Genomic DNA, 15,863 nt, shown 5'->3' with positions numbered 1-15,863 from the left:
GCCCGGCCCAACCCGCAGCGCCCCCGGCCCGGCCCGCAGCGCCCCCGGCCCGCCCGCCCGCCGCCACGATGCTGGCGCTGCTGTCCCGGCTGCTCGACTGGTTCCGCTCGCTCTTCTGGAAGGAGGAGATGGAGCTGACCCTGGTGGGGCTGCAGTACTCGGGCAAGACCACCTTCGTCAACGTCATCGCGGTGAGCGGGGCGGCGGGCGGGGGCCGGCAGCGGCCTGAGCCCGGCCCGGTGCCGCGGGGATGGAGCGGGGATGGAGCGGGGCCCCGGGCCGGGGCACGGGCAGCGGCGTGTGAGCCCTCGCTGGGTGCGATGGCTGAGCCCTGCTGGCTGCCGTGCCTCCATAAACGTTCGTGTGCTCATGGGACCCGCGGGGACACTGATCCCACAGCAGGGCACGGCCCCACAGCGGGCTCTGAAGGCGCCTTTCAGTCAGGGTGTCGGTGTGGCGGGGCTTGTGTTAGCAGATGTGGAGATAACATTGTGTGTCTTCAGCTGCCGCCTCCCTTTGACTGTTTTTCCGTAGTCCTAAGTGATTTAAGTGTCAGCACCCACTCTCGGTTCTCCTCTCAGATATTTGCTTATCTCTTGCTGAGACCCATATCAAATAATCTCCTTTCTCTTAAGGTACAACTTACCTGAGAAGTACAACTCACAAGCCCATCGGCAGCAAACTGCTGCACTCGGGCCTGCTGATCTGGTGATGTGCCTGGAGCAGGTGAAGGAAGGGTGTGGGAATACTCCTACACGAAGCTTTTCCATTGTTGAACGAGATAAAGAGTGGCTTTGCCTAAATGGCATGTTCAGCTTCATCAGTGTCCTGCTCAGCTGATGTATGTGATGGAAAAGCTGGACTGTGGGAGCTCCTGAAATGGGCAACCAGGGCACCTTTTGGTTTTTCAGGGAGCATGAGTGACCTGAGTGCAGTGCACCTAGAATGAGAAAGCTGATGTTTCCAGCTTTAGAGTGAGCACACCTTCAGCTTGTCTTTTGGTTTTTGAGGCTGTGTCCTTAACACTACAGAGTATTTCTAAGAATGTATTTATTTAAGTGTCAGTTGAATGAGTTACTGCCTGGGAAAAGGACTTTCATTCTCTTGCAGTTATACATCATCCTTGCACACTGACAAACGCCCTGGTAAAACATAACTAAGCCCTTGTGTAGCTCAGGTGTGAGCACTCAGCGGGCTTCCTGATAATCATGGGAAATGGGTTACTTCATAAAAGGTAACTCTTCTCTGACTGGTGGTTAGCTGGCAGTTGCTGGAGTAACCCAGGAATGCCAGAAGCCTTTTCTTTCACACTCTGCCAATACCTCTGAGCTTGAATTTGTAGACATGGAGCTCTGACATTGTTGAACAACCTTGATTTGTGGCTGCTGAGCTGATACTGCTTGGAGTGTTTCTGCAGCTGGGGGTTCTCTGCAGGCTTTTCATCCTCTGGAGTCCTCCTGGTGATGGCACTTGTCAAAGAACTGCTTTGCTTCTGTGTAGTACCAGCAGCACGTGTTTGGGGAGTTACCTGTGGAACCGACTGCAGATTTGTGCAGTGGTTCAGAGCTGTAGTAGCTGCACATCAGTTTAGTCCATCTAACTTGTCTCAAGTGGGAGAAGTTTTCCTAAGTAAAGCTGGAGTCTGTTTCCAGCCTCCTCTGTGGGGGTTGAATCTTGCAAGGTTTCAACCACATGTTAGGATCACACCCAGGCATTTATCTGAGCGAGTGCCATTCAAAGAGCCTTGCAAAACCCAGGGGCAGGAGGAAGTTGTTGTGCATGCTGACACAGCCTCCTTAGCTGGTTTAGTTTGGAAGCATCAAGTCACATTTCTGAAGTTTTAAATTAGGAAATCTGGTGAGTCTTTACACAAAAAAAAAAAAAAAAAAAACAACAGAGGGAGGAGGTTTGCTCAGGTTTTTATTATTGGTTTTAAAAAAATAATAGCATAAGCTTCAGTTACCAGCGTAAGATCACTTTTTAGAGAAGTAGCGCAGTCCATGGCGTGCAGAGCTGACTTCTTATTTGCTTCCTTGACAGACTTTAGTTCAGAGTCTGCATTTGGGAATGAGAGCAGGAAAAGAACAACTGCTCTCTGCAGGCCAGTTAATGGTTTGGGTGGATGAGGCTGTTGAGATTCCTCAAGACTAAAATGAAAGGAATGACACAGCAAGATGTCCTATAGGATAGCTCTTAAAGCTGGAGTGCACACCAGGATCTTGCTGTGGCTTAGAAGTTTGTGTGCTGTCTAACAAAGGGCTGTTGCCGGTCTTGACAACAGTGAGTTTAATCCAATATAAATCTCTAATGTAATCTCTGCCCATCAAATCAGGCATATGGAACTAGAGGGAAAACTCAACCAATTACACAGGAAGCTTGGTACAAGGCCTGACTGCTCCTGAAGTGGACAGGCCACGAGAGGCAGACAGTCCAGTTCTAGAATAATCCTTTTCTAGGTTGGTAGCGGGTTTGGATCACGTTTATTCCTCCGGTGTAAACAAACACTTGATTTGTAATCAGACTAAACAAGGGCCTGGAGAGACAGGACAAGAGGGAATGGCTTTGAACTGAGAGATAGGGAGATTATAGATTAGATATTAGGGATAAATCCTTCCCTGTGAGGGTGGGGAGGCCCTGGCACAGGGTGCCCAGAGCAGCTGTGGCTGCTGCTGGATCCCTGGAAGTGTCCAAGGCCAGGTTGGATGGGGCTTGGAGCAGCCTGGGAGAGTGGAAGATGTCCCTGCCCATTGCAGGGGGTGGCACTGGATGGTCATGAATGTCCCTTCCAACCCAAACCCGCCTGTGATCAGTTTGATTAGAAGGTTTAAAACCCAATGTTAGCAGTGAAATCTCATTAGGGCTGGATTCAGCTAATGCAGCTTCTGCTTTTCTAAGGCTCCGCATTAGTCACTGTCTCTAATTAGATATTAAGCATAAGTTTTCCATGTGCGTGAGTAAACTTGCTCACAAGGGAGGATATCATTTCTTCCTGGTCCTAATTTCCCTAATGTGCATGGCCTGTGGCTCTTATTCAGAGAAACTGCATGTCATCCTGGGATCGCATCTGGAATTGTCGGCTCCTGATCCGAGCCCTGGAAATGCCCATTATTTACAGACTCTGCAGGACCTTGTGGTGTTTGCAGCTCGTGGCCGTTCCCGGGCAGTTGGAGTTGGGAGCTGTGGCCGTGCTGCTGTGGGGAGCACGGGAGGCCAGGGGGCTGCTCCAGCCGTGTGACGCAACTGAAACATGACTCAAGTAAACTGACTCTGCTCCCGGCATGGCAGCGCGTGCTGCTGGAGAATGGGGCACTTGTGCAGCCTCAACAGCGTATTTCATGGAATAGTGGCGTGTCCTGGGGTTTCTTTAGAAGTTTTGCTTGACGCCTGGTAGGTTGATCCTTGATCCAGGTGTGTGGCACTGGAACACTGAAGCTCATTAGCCTGGTAGCAAGCAGAGATCTGGAGGAGTGGGAGGAAGTTGGACTTCTCTGATACAGTTATCAGGTTCAAGAGCTAAACTCAACCTGTTTGTAGTGTCAGGGTAAATAAGGTCCCTTTTTAGGATTTGTGTCGGAGCCTGAATTAGTGTGGTTTGTTTTTTAACTTTGGAATATCTGGCAAGTGTTGGAATGAGACTGTGGTTTCTAGAGAGAGGCAATTCCTGAAGAGCCTCTCAACAAAAGATTCATTTGGCCAGTTGGGAGCTGCAACTTCCTTCTGTTCTTGTGACTGTTATAAGTAACTTTGACTTGAAGAAGCCACACCAGAGAAGTGCAGAAAAATACTGCTCTAAAGAGCTTCCCTGCTGTTTTAGTGCCTTTTGAACCACCCAGGTAGGCCATAAACCCCATGTGTTGTCACTTCATACACACCATAGCTAAGGGAGAAGGGTGATAAAATTCCAAGTGTTTCTTAATGGCAGGAGTCTCTTGAAATGCATTGCATCACTTCATTAGCTAATAAAGCTCCTGGGAGGTGTCTCAGACCCTTTCTTTGAGGTCCTGCTTGCTGTACCCCAGCTGGGCTGAAACAGGTGACTGAAATCAGAATCTACTTTTTCCATCTTGGTCCTGAGTTCCTGTAGAGCACTTTGTAAGCAATGGCAGAGCTTTAAGTGATAACACCTGGATAAAGACACTTTCTTGACTATCAAAAACATGAAATGTCCTGAGCTCTTACATGACTGACTTCTAGACAGACATATGCCTTTTTTATGGTAGATATTTGCTAAGCAGTCCATGTCCTTTTAAATACTCAGTTAAAGTCAGGGTTGGAGAAATAAAAATGCCTTTTCTTGTCATATACCACTGTTTTGATTTCTGTAGCAATCATTCCTGGAAGTGCTGTTGGGAAGCCTTTCTGGGATTGAAGCTTCTAAACTGGAGTTCAGGCTTCTGATCATGATCACAAGTAGCTGGAACACTGAAGTATTTCCTAAAGAAGGAAGCTGGACTATAGAAAGTTGATTTGTCCATTTATGATGCACTGCTTGGTTGAGGCTTTGAGTGTTGCAGAGGAGGCTTAGTGTAGGGGTAGCTTGATATAATGCTAAAATTGCACTGCTTTTTAAATAATTTTTTAAGAAGAAATTTTGGAGACATGCAGCATTTTTTCTTAGTGCGAAAAGAAAGAAAATTTTAGGGATGAACAGCAGGGTTTAATGTAATACTCTGATCCAGGTGGATTGGGAGTGTCCTGGCTGGATTCCATACTCCAGTGGTGTTGTCTTCTAGTTGGTTAAGCTTGTTTGTGATCTCATCTAGCTGGATGAAAAGTATTATGATTAAAGATAAAACAATCTTTGCTGTGTAGTAACAAACTCTGTATGAAGAAATTGGTCCTATAACAGTAGTGAATCATGTCAGCTTTATGACATGCAAACTAAAGGCTGCCCTGACCTTTTCTGATGATAAAAAGAATGTCCTTGTGCAGGCTGTGGAGTCACAAGCTGCTTAGGGGGCTTGGTGCTGATAGTCTGGTGAGAGTTGTACAAGGCCAGGCTGGATGGGGCTTGGAGCAACCGGGTGCAGTGGAAGGTGCCCCTGCCTATGGCAGGGCATGACACTGGATGGTCTTTGAGGTTCCTCCCAGTTGAAACCACTCTATCATTCTGTAACTCCCTGCAATTTGAGTTTCTGGCTGTAGCTTATGGTTATGGAGAAGCAGAATGTGGTTTTGTTTGGGTTAGGTTTCTTTGACTCAAGACAGCTGGAAATGATAGGTTTAATAAGCTTGTTGTAATATGAATTAAATTATAAAAGAGACTAAACTCACTTTGTGCGCTTCTGGAATGTCAGGTGATGGCGAGTTAAACACTTGTCCTAAGTTTTGCTCTGGGAAATGAACTGTACCTGTAGCTGGCTTGTTCAGAAATGCTGCAGTCTGTGAGTTAGTGCTGGTACTGATACAAGGTGAGCTGAACCCAAACTGATTCATGGGATAAAGTCCCTTAGTTCAGTCTGGAAGCAGTTTTGCTGTGCTGAATAATCCTTATCCAACATAAATACTCATCCAGGTAAATGTGTTCATGCTGCATTAAAATCACATATTTGGGTTCTCCAGGAGCTCTGAGTATCTAGAAGGAAGCATCTCTTAAAACAGGAAGCTTAAGGATCAATCCTGTGCATTCTTTGTGCATGTGGCCTCTGAAATTGTCTCTGTTTAGTCTCCCTGTCCCTTATCTCCCACACGGGCTGGAGTTAACTTTGGTGACCTTCGGCTTGTGCTGGTGCTGTGTGGTCTGTGTGACCTCGGGGCTGAGGCTTCCTTTAGAATCCCTGTTGGGACAGCTCCTGCCCTTCCAGGAGCCTTGCAGGGAGTTCAGGGTCTGCCTGGTGGGATGGGCACCAGTGCTGAAAACAAGGCATTGCTGGGTTTGTCAGCAGCTACTCCTGCTGTCCTTGATGAGTGTTTGAGCAATGCTGCTGTGTGTGACAACAGCCAAAGGCTTTCCCATCGGGAATTGAAAATATTGCTGAGCATATCAAACTTGTTTTAAAGCTGGTGTTTTAGGAGGAGAAAGCATCTTATTGTGAGCACACAGTGACAGCACCAAGTACTCTGCTCTGGCAGGGAAGGCTGGTTCGAAGAGAAGTGCCTGCTAGTAAAAGTATATTCCTTTTGTTCTGCTCTTTGAGTAGCTTTTGCATATGAATACTCTAAGTTGAAGCTGAATTCCTGGCTTTTTTCCTCTGAGGAGGTAGTAAACAAAAGCCCTCTAAATTCTGAGTTTAGAGAACTGTTTCTGGGCCAAGACAGTTGAATGTGGTAGCAGAATCCATCAAGGGAGAACACTGTCTGCTGCTAAAATCCTTTACAATTGTTTTAACCAATTTTTGACCTGTCTTAAAAGAGAAGGTGAGTGCCAGTAGCTTTCTTTGGGCCCACTGCCTGTGAGCAGAGGAACACCCACACTCACATCAGGGGAAGGTCTCTTAAGTGAAGACCTGAGCTGACCAATATGTTCATGTCAGCTTTGGATTGTCCCTCTGCAAAGCAGAGAACAGGCAGCTGAAACTCAACTGAACCACTGCAGTTTTAAGGCTTTGAGGTTTTCAGCAAGTCAAAACAGGTTTGGGGATGTGCAGTGTGGGTAGAGAGCACTTGGGAAGGAGGAAGATGCAGCAGCTTTCCTGAAGATTCTGTAAAAGTTTCCCTGTGGTGGGTCACAGTAATTTCAACGTTACATTAAAGATGTGGCAAATGAAGTGCTGCTCCAATCTGCAGGAATCCGTATCCTAAAAGAGCAGTGGGAGAACATGAAATTGGTACTGAACACACTGCAATTAGTGGGATGACTGGCACAGTGAGTGCTGCAAGGGAGGGCTGTAAACTCTTCACAGGGATGGATGGGCAGGGGACTGTTTGAACAGTCTAGAGCTTGATGAGGGTCACAATAAGGTTGTTTATGGGTAAGAATCAGGGGGAGGCCAACAATCAGGGGAGGCAGATACCCTGGTGGGAGTCTCTTCTAGTCCAGGATGAAGAGACACCAAAATCCTCCTTAGGCAGCTGGGAGAAGTCTCACCATGGCTAGGCCTTGTTCTCGTAGGGGTCCTCAACTTCCCACATGTCTTCTGGAAATAAACCCAGCAGGGAGGTGATGAGTCCAGGAGGTTCTTGGAATGTGTGTTCCTATTGATAAGAACAGCTCTTGAGAGAAGGATCTGGAAGGATCTGAGTGGGAATAGTTGGCACCATCTGGGGTAACACTCAGCAGCACAGAGATGGAGGCTCAGGGAGTGTTTGGGAGACGCTGGGATAGGAGCTGTGGGTGTGGGGTGTGACTGTGGAGGCAGGAATGCTGTGGTGCTTGAGCAGTGTGGTAAGTGACCCTTCAGAGGCAAGACTGGTTTGAGGAGCTGAACTGAGCTGCCTCAGCCATGGCAGCACAGCTGACCGTCAGCTCTGAGCTGTGCTGATCACTCTGGCTGTGATGGGCAGCTCAGGCACTGGCATTTCGGGCAGGAATGGACTGCTACTGGACTGGCATTTGCAGTGGGCACCCACCTTGCTAAGTTAGAAGGGGTGGAGTGGCTTCTCAAGCAGTCCTGCAGGGTCTGACCCAAGCTCCTCATGAAGCCCTGGTCCTGCTGGCCACACTGTTTCTGATACAAGCCAGGAGCTGTTGGCCTTTGTGGCCACCTGGTCAGGCTTAGTTGCTCCTTCCAGCTTGTGGGCAGTCAGGCCCTGACTCTGGGGTGGTGTCTGCTTCCGAGATCCCAAAGGGCTTTGAACCCCAGGGAACTTCTCTGGGCAGTGTCAGGGGAGAGATGCAGAGTTTCCTGCTGTGATACCAAACCCTAATTAAACAACTGAATGCTTTGGGATCAACCCTAATTTTTCCAAATGCGCTTGACTGGCTGGTTCTATTACACATAATGGATGTAGTGAGCTTCATAATGGCCACGGTTCTGCCAAACAGCCAAGGGAGAAATCTGTGGTAGTGTTGAAAACTTGGCTCTCAAGCTGCTGCAGACTGAAGTGTTACAGGCAGTAAAACATCTGCCACTGGCGAACCTCTCCAGTGCACTGCTGTTTGCAGCAGTTCTGTCCCAGCTTGGAGTGATGCTGAATGTCTGCTGGAAACGGGCTCAGATACTTTGGAGTTGAATTTGCCACTGCTGAACACGTTGGATGCTGCAGCCTGGCAGGAAGCTGACCTGTCAGGTCCTTCCACTTTCCAGCCTTTAACACTCCTCAGGGAGTCACCCCATACCTGTGGGTTGGAGGCTTTCTCCACAAGAGTGATTTATTACTGCAAATGCTGGCCAAAGAGCACCTTGCATCACAGGGAGCCCTTCTGGATATTTCTAGCTCCCAGGTAACTGGGAGATCCTGACGTGTAGACCTTGGCTCCAGCAGAAGTAGGTGAATGGCTCTTTTCCTACCCTTGCCCTGGCTGTCCATCTGTTAAGCTGTGCAAAGCACTTTCCCAGGTAACTTTGCTCCCCTGGCTGCCTGGAGGCTTGAAAAATTATTTCAGTGACTGTACAAAATGAGTTGTCTGACTTCACACAAGCTCCAGTACACATGGATTTAACATCCGTGACTTCTTGGCTGTAAAACCTTCAGTTGGAAGGCAAATGGTTAGAAAAAGCTTGTGATATTTTACTATGTAAACCAGCTGTGTCAGATAAGCACTAAACTTAACTTTCTCTTTTTTTTTTTTTTTTTCCAGTCAGGTCAATTCAGTGAAGATATGATACCTACTGTGGGCTTCAACATGAGGAAAGTTACAAAGGGTAATGTTACAATAAAGGTATGTTGCCATTGTTGACTGTTTTCTGTAGCTTCTAGTTTAAAATTTACGTGTTTGCTCTGTTTTGCTTCCAGCCTTGGGACAAATATAGAAAACTGAAGAGGCTCAGCTAAATCTGTGGAGTAGTTTAAGAAGACATTTATGTTTATTTATGGAGTTTCTGAAATGAGAATCTGTGTGTGATTCCCAGGTTCAAGGACTAGTTAAAGCACTGTTGTGATAATGCTGTCTGGCTTAGATCTGAGTGTTTGAGGCCCAGAGATGCCTCTTTCCTGCTCATCAGTTTGCTTAAGGGAAGGTTTACATCAAAAGCAAACCTTTAAGTGAATACATTTTATATTCTTGTGTACCTCAGTGTGTAACCTTCATACACAGGAGTCCAGTTTGCATCTCCTGCTCTTGGGCCCCAAGCTCTGAGCAGCTGTGCAAGGGATTATTCCTGTTGTAACGTGGGAGAGGTCCAGCAGCTGCTTAAGGAGAAAGGAAAAACTGTTGTGATTTCTTGTCTTATCTTTGCCTGACATGTTTAAACACAGTGCATGGCTAAATTGTCTTTCTCCCCTTGCCTTAAGATTTGGGATATAGGAGGGCAGCCCCGATTCCGAAGCATGTGGGAGCGATATTGCAGAGGAGTTAATGCTATTGTGTAAGTGTCCTTCCTTCAGCTCTGCTTCCTTCACATGTGCTCCTCTTCTCTGGGAGCCTTCCTAACACTGCATGCCTGACTCTGTAGTTCTCCTTGTGATTCTGAACCTGTACTGCAACCACATTGACCTTTTTCACCCCTAAGTTCAGGGCTCAGGATGGGTTATTTCTTATCAGTGTCTGATCTGGAATACTAACTCCTCCCTGTCTGAACTGGGTGGCAGTGCTGTCTGACTCAAAGCATCTTCCTTCTACTCTGTTCTTAGAGAATTTTTTTTAAAAGAACCAAATTCTTTGCTCAGAAGTCCTAGCTTTGTTTAAAGCCTTGTTGAATGTTCTCAAACCTGGCAGTGTAAAAAAAGAGTAATGTTTCTGCAGGAGCTCAGTGTCACTGACCTAACCTGAAATTCTCTTTAAAGCTACATGGTAGATGCTGCAGATCGTGACAAAATAGAAGCCTCTCGAAATGAGCTGCACAATCTTCTAGATAAGCCCCAGTTACAAGGAATCCCTGTAAGTAACGTCACCTCAAACAGCATTAAATATCTCTGAGGAATGTGCATCACTTGAGCAACTCTGAAGTCTGCCTTGAACTCTTAATTGTAAGGCCCAACATTACTGGTCAGTATAAGCACGAACAATACCTGCCCCCAGTGCCTAAAATGGAACTGTTGACCTTCAGTGATTGTACTTTATTCAGTGCTCACAAAACATAATAAATACAACTGAAACGGTAGTTTGGAGGATTCCACAGTATGAGTTTGTGCTCTTGACTAAAGGTTAACCACAGTGTAGTACAGAAGAGTAAGTTTGGGGAATCTCAGATGAGTGTGCTGCAAATGTTCTCAGATTTATCAGCTGATGTGTTCTCATGCTTGCTCGTTGCACAGAACAGTTTATTTGTACCCCCTCTTTCCCTGGGACTAGGTCTTGATCTGGTTTAACAGTGAATATCTCATTCCATTAAATTTAACAGGCAGATGCAGACTGCTCATGAGAGTCCCTTGATGTTTGTTGGTTTTCTGGTTTTTGTCTGTTTGTTTGGGGTTTTTTTAAGCAAAGCTACAGCCATTTCCTTCTCTGGATTTCAGGTTCTAGTCCTTGGAAATAAGAGAGACCTTCCTAATGCTTTGGATGAGAAACAGCTAATTGAAAAGATGTAAGTCTAACCCTTCCTAAGAAACATTTCTCTTACTCAATAAATTCATGTACATAGGGTTGTTATTAGATTAGGAAGCTCGCATTCATGAGTGGAAAATCCAGCAACAGGAGGTAACTGAGCATTGTACAGAGCAAGTTGTGTGGGGAAGAGGAACAGTTCAGATTGTCAGTAAGAGTCCTTGTGTCAGTGAAATGTGTGCTGAAATGTTCTCTCTTTCCTAGGAACCTTGCTGCTATTCAGGACAGAGAAATCTGCTGCTACTCTATTTCTTGCAAAGAGAAAGATAATATAGGTAACTATTAACCCAAAATGCTGAGAATTATGAACTGCTATCAGAGGATGGATTGGGAGGGATTGTAACTTCTTAAACACAAGCTTCCTGTCTTCAGGAAACCAGGAACAAATCAAAGACCAATGTGTGAGTGCACTGGTTAAATTCTGCATAACTCCTGATGGCAGTGAGGATGCCTGACTGGTGTTAGAGTTGTAGTTAGGTGTGTTAGTTAGAGTGGTGTTAGGGGTTGTAGTTACCAAAACGTCAGTCCCTGTGAAGCCTGCTCCTTTCTTCAGTTAGTTTGCAGGAAATAGCTGTCTAGTCTATTAGCCTGGCCTAAGTGATTTTATACTTCTGTCAGGTGCTCTCACCTCTGCCTCACTTGGTGAGGATAACGAGTACTTACAGCAAGTTTTTCCTCAAGTCATTCCCTTGAAATAATCACCTTCCCTTGCTGTCTTATCAGAGCAGTTTGTGTTGTGGCATCTGCCAGTCCCTGTTCCCTGCAGCCAAACAGTGCCTTTTTCTGGCACAGAATCAAATGCTTTAGAACTTGTGGAGTTCAAAGGCAGAAACCATGTCCTGTGTAATATCTGGTATTTGCCATAAGCTTTATAAGTAAACGGAGTCATCTCAGCCGAGTGAGAACAGAATTTAACGACACTTTCCATCCTTCTCCTGATGCCTTCCATGGCTGCTGTGGGATTAATACTGGTGCATTGCCAGGGTAACAGGAGTTTACTGATGAGGAAACTTCAGGGTGATGCTCCCAGGAGAAGTTCTAGAGGATACCAGGATGGCTTTATATTAAGGATTCATCTTCTTTCTAGGAAAACTCAACAGTCTGTGGAACAGCTGTGGCTTCCAAGAAGCCCCTGTCACCTTAGCATCAGTTGGAGGTTCAGACATGATGGATAGAAGCAGAGACTCCCTTCTGTGGAGATGCACACAAGGCTCCCAGCACAGCTGAGCATCACTGAGGCTCTGGGAAAGGAGCTGATGGGAGGGGAGCCAGGGCCTTTCCCTTCCTTAGGAGAGCCCCTTCCAGGCAGGGAGGAGCTTGATGCCTTGTACCAAAGGGCTAAACTGGCTTTGCTCTCATCAGGTGAGGAGCTGCAGACTGGCTGAATAGAGCAATGCTGATCTAAAGCTAATTATTGGAGCCACAGTGAAGTGCCAGATGAAGGGATGTCTTTTTCCTAGAGATGGACAGAACTGAGGACCCAGGATGTGTGGGGCAGTGCCTGTAGTTGTCACTTCCAGGATGCTGGGCAGTTACAGGATCAAAGCACAGACAGCAAGCATCCTAAAAAATCATTCTGTTCATCTGCCCTGGGCCATCCTCTAGAGAAGGGCTTGGATATTCCTGTCCTGTGTTTGGGGACACTGGAATACCAAAGCTTTGCCACTTACACCAATACAGACACTTGAAATGGAACTTCTCTTCTCTCTCCCTGTAGATATCACGCTTCAGTGGCTTATTCAGCATTCAAAATCTAGAAGAAGCTGAAGTCTTCCTGGAATCTCCAGTACCAGTTGGCCATAATCTCAATTGTCCACTTCCCTCCATAATGAGATACTACCCAAAAATCCTGTATCAAGAATCTGCCTTTTCACGGTTCATTTCTCATGTGCACTGCTGAAGACTTGTATTCCTATTCTGTCACAAAACAACTAGAGTTGTCATGATAAAGTCAGCACAAATATTTATTTTACAACCATCTGTGGTGGGAGGGTTGTGGGGGGGGCTTTTTAAAAGAATATCTCTACCATGTTAACTATGATGGTACACTCTGTTCTGGTTTTTCAGGGCCAGGTTTTTATATGATTTTCAGCAAGTGTTTTATTTCTAGTGTTTAGTGGCTTGAAGATGCTGATGCTTGACAGCATTAAGATTCTGTAAGATGCCACATACAGTAGTTAGAAAACATTTAAGCGTGAGTTGTGGGATACTGATTGATCTCACAAATGCATGTGATGTGTGTATGTAAGCAGAGAAATGGAAACTGTTTGCAGAGGGGAGCACAAGGCATAGATCAGCATCACTAATCTACAGCTGAGATCCTGTCACTTGAAAAAGAAAACTCTCTTGATGCATTAGGAAAGTCATGTGTTTAAAATCATTCTGTTGCTTCTGTTTAACATTTATGTGGGGGATGGGAATGGACTGTTCTGTCAAACTTTCAAAAATTGGAGTATTCCAGCATGAAAACAAATTGCTAGGATCATCAGGCTTTGTTCAAATACATTTTTCTATCTCCAGATACTCGTGGTCTCTCTCTGAAACCAGAACATGCATTCTGAGCAGCTGCATGACACCCAAATTACTGATGCTCTTGTATCGAGGCAGTTGTTGACCTTTAGCACAATCTGTGTGTAATTGTCAGTGTCTCTCTCCTGCTCCTGGAATGGCTGGGCACAGTTTTCACCTGGTGCTATGGAATACCTGGGCTATTGTGACAACTCTAGACCCGCCTGCTTTCTTGATGTAACCATGTGCAAAGCCTGTCAGATGCAATGAAATGTTCTGCTGTGTCAAAGCACAAGAGAGCCAATGAATTGATCCTGTCTCTTGACTAGCTCCTGCAGCTTAGGGAAGTGTGTATAAACTCAAGATTGTAATGTTTCTGTAGCTTTACTTTCTCAATGACTTCAGCATATTTAAAGGGACAGCCTTGTTAAGACTGGTTTGTTCATCCAGCAGTGTCAGTGTAGCTACTCGTGTGTGCAGATCCATGGTGCAGCTGCTTGTGTTGCCTCACACTGTGTGTGATTCCTCACCTCTGTGTGGTTTGCATCCCGTGGGAGCCTCGGGTTGGGAACGCCGTTCAGTCCCTCTGAGTTCTGAGACGCCAGTGTTAACGCAGACTGCCATGGCCTTACTGTCGTGTCCCAGCTCTGGCACTGTTGCACAGACACTACACGCTGCCTGCCTTCGGTCTGAAGCTGCATTTTAACTTTTTGTCCCCTTTCAGTTCTCTGAAGCATGATTTCAATTTATCCATACTCTGGTGCTGTAGAGGAGAGGGTGTATTAACTTGCTACTGTAGTCCTGAGTTCGCCAGAACTGCTACAGTTACTTTTATTTAGCAAACTTGCTTGTGCCTATAATAAGGAAACTAAACTAGAATGTGTGAATCTTTGTGGGGGACCAGGTCACTGTTTAGTTAACTGGCCTATAGCTAAACTTGATGTGTTTGGTGTTTATCTACTTCACTGCTTTCAGCGTTTATGGCATCCAAACACTACCAATTGTTAACCTGTGCATTACTCTCTGCATGTGAACAACTTATACAATCACTGAACTTTGTAAATACGTGAATTTTTTTATTTAGGTGGATGCATATGTTGGTTTCCTGCTCTTCAGCTTTACTCAATAAACTTATGTTTTGAGGGTTGTATTGACACTTAACTGCCTGACTTGAATTGATGTGGCTGAACTCATGGAAAAACACGATGGGATGTCTGTCTGCTCTGCCAAAGATTACAGTGGGGGAAGAAAGATTGGTAAAAACCTGAGCTGATTTACATTCTGTGGTTCAACTGTTCAGTGAAATGCTCACACAGCTACATTTGAGGCCTGGGGCTTGCTCACCTTACCTGAGCAAGCTCAGATAGTCAGTTTGAGCAGATTTCAGGGCTTTTTTATGTGTGTGAAAAGCAATGGTCAGTGAATGGTCTGAAGTAGGGGTAGCCTTCTGCAGCTCTGTTTTCAGGAGAGAAATGCATGTGACTGCAAGCTTGGTTCTTGTGTTGAGCCTAGAGTAAAACCTTTGTTTTTCTAGCACAAGTGTCAGATCTTGCAGTTCCTGATCCTTCAGTGCAAATTAAAGCAGAAGGATTCTTATCTCCGTGGGAAGTGAGGCTTTTGTTGACTGAGGTCTTGAACAAAATCTTTGCTGTGAATTTAATCTGAAGTTTCACTGACTGTTCTTCCCAAAGGTTTTTGTTGTATTAATTTTTCTTAGGACACTGATTATTTCATAGGACTGTCTGTCAGCATCTTCCAATTAATGGTAACAAATTGGATGTCTTGTTTCAGGCTTGTCTCCATGTAAGCTTTCAAACTTGCTGAGCTGTATCAGGTTAGTTTTTAGCCCTGAGTGCAGGTCTTTGAGCATCCTTCACGTGTAACTCAGCTGGTGGGAAGGACTAGTGAACTGTTAAAGATCATGTGCCTATTTCTTTGGGAGTTTCCTGCATGCAAAACCAGCTCCCTGCAGTTCACAGTCAAAGTAAGATGCCTCTGGACACAAATCTGAGAACAGTGTTAGTGCACTAAGCCTTGTTAGTCTGTTTGGTGTGATACCAGTACCAATCACAAAGCGGCTGTGGTATGGACTGGCCCACAGCTCTTTGCTTGATGTGGTATTTCAGTAACAGTTTCTGTTTCTGTGTGTAAACAGCAGGGAGAGGCACAGGGCCCCCTAAGGTGTGTGTGCTCTAAAACGTACATTTGCAATGCTCCCCCAAATGCCCCCAGCTGGGTTTCACAGCTCTTCTGGTACTGCTCTTCCAGATGCCCTTGGTTACTCCTGTAGCAGAAAGGAGACCTCAGAGTGGCTGTTTGATTCCAGTGCATGGGGTTGCACTTGTTCTGTTTCTGGGCTTGAGGAACTTGCCAGATACCTCTCTGAAACAAAGGAAGTGTAGGAAGTGTTTCCTCCTCAACACCTTTCAGCCTTGGACTGAAAACAATACTCATCTGGCACATTATGTCCAAGGTTAAATGTTTTCTGTCCTAAGAAAGGTGTGGAGCCCAGGACAGGCATTAGCAGTGGTGTTTGCTGAACTTGGATGCTGTAGCTGTGTTCCAGAAATGTAATCTCACCATGATTACTTGTCTCAGGCTCTGTAGTGAGCATGGACAGTAAAAAGAGGCTGATTAAATTTCCAATTCTCTTAAAGTTGCTTTCGGGGATGCATTTTAGTTACATAAATTACTGCACTTGACATCAATAGCCATAGTCCTGAAACTCCTCTGATATAGGTCTTGACTGTTGGCATATTAAGAAAAGCAG

General features: G+C 45.7%; 1 protein-coding gene across 1 annotated transcript; it reads left to right on the top strand.

The window, feature by feature from the left end:
- The first annotated feature begins 6 nt into the window (after positions 1 to 6).
- ARL8B (ADP ribosylation factor like GTPase 8B) lies at positions 7 to 14,254 on the top strand. The gene is made up of 7 exons (XM_042013351.1): positions 7 to 191; positions 8,681 to 8,761; positions 9,334 to 9,407; positions 9,826 to 9,919; positions 10,498 to 10,565; positions 10,790 to 10,860; positions 12,303 to 14,254. Exons 1-7 carry the CDS (start codon positions 69 to 71, stop codon positions 12,350 to 12,352), a joined length of 561 nt encoding a protein of 186 aa, XP_041869285.1. The 5' UTR covers positions 7 to 68; the 3' UTR covers positions 12,353 to 14,254.
- Positions 14,255 to 15,863: the final 1,609 nt, after the last annotated feature.

Source organism: Corvus kubaryi, unplaced genomic scaffold, assembly GCF_017639235.1.
Source record: "Corvus kubaryi isolate FWS band 111438036 unplaced genomic scaffold, C.kubaryi_AGA036_p1.0 136, whole genome shotgun sequence".
Taxonomy (NCBI): Eukaryota; Metazoa; Chordata; class Aves; order Passeriformes; family Corvidae; genus Corvus; species Corvus kubaryi.
Note: the sequence above shows the minus strand (reverse complement) of the source record. Positions and strands in the feature narration are given on the sequence as shown.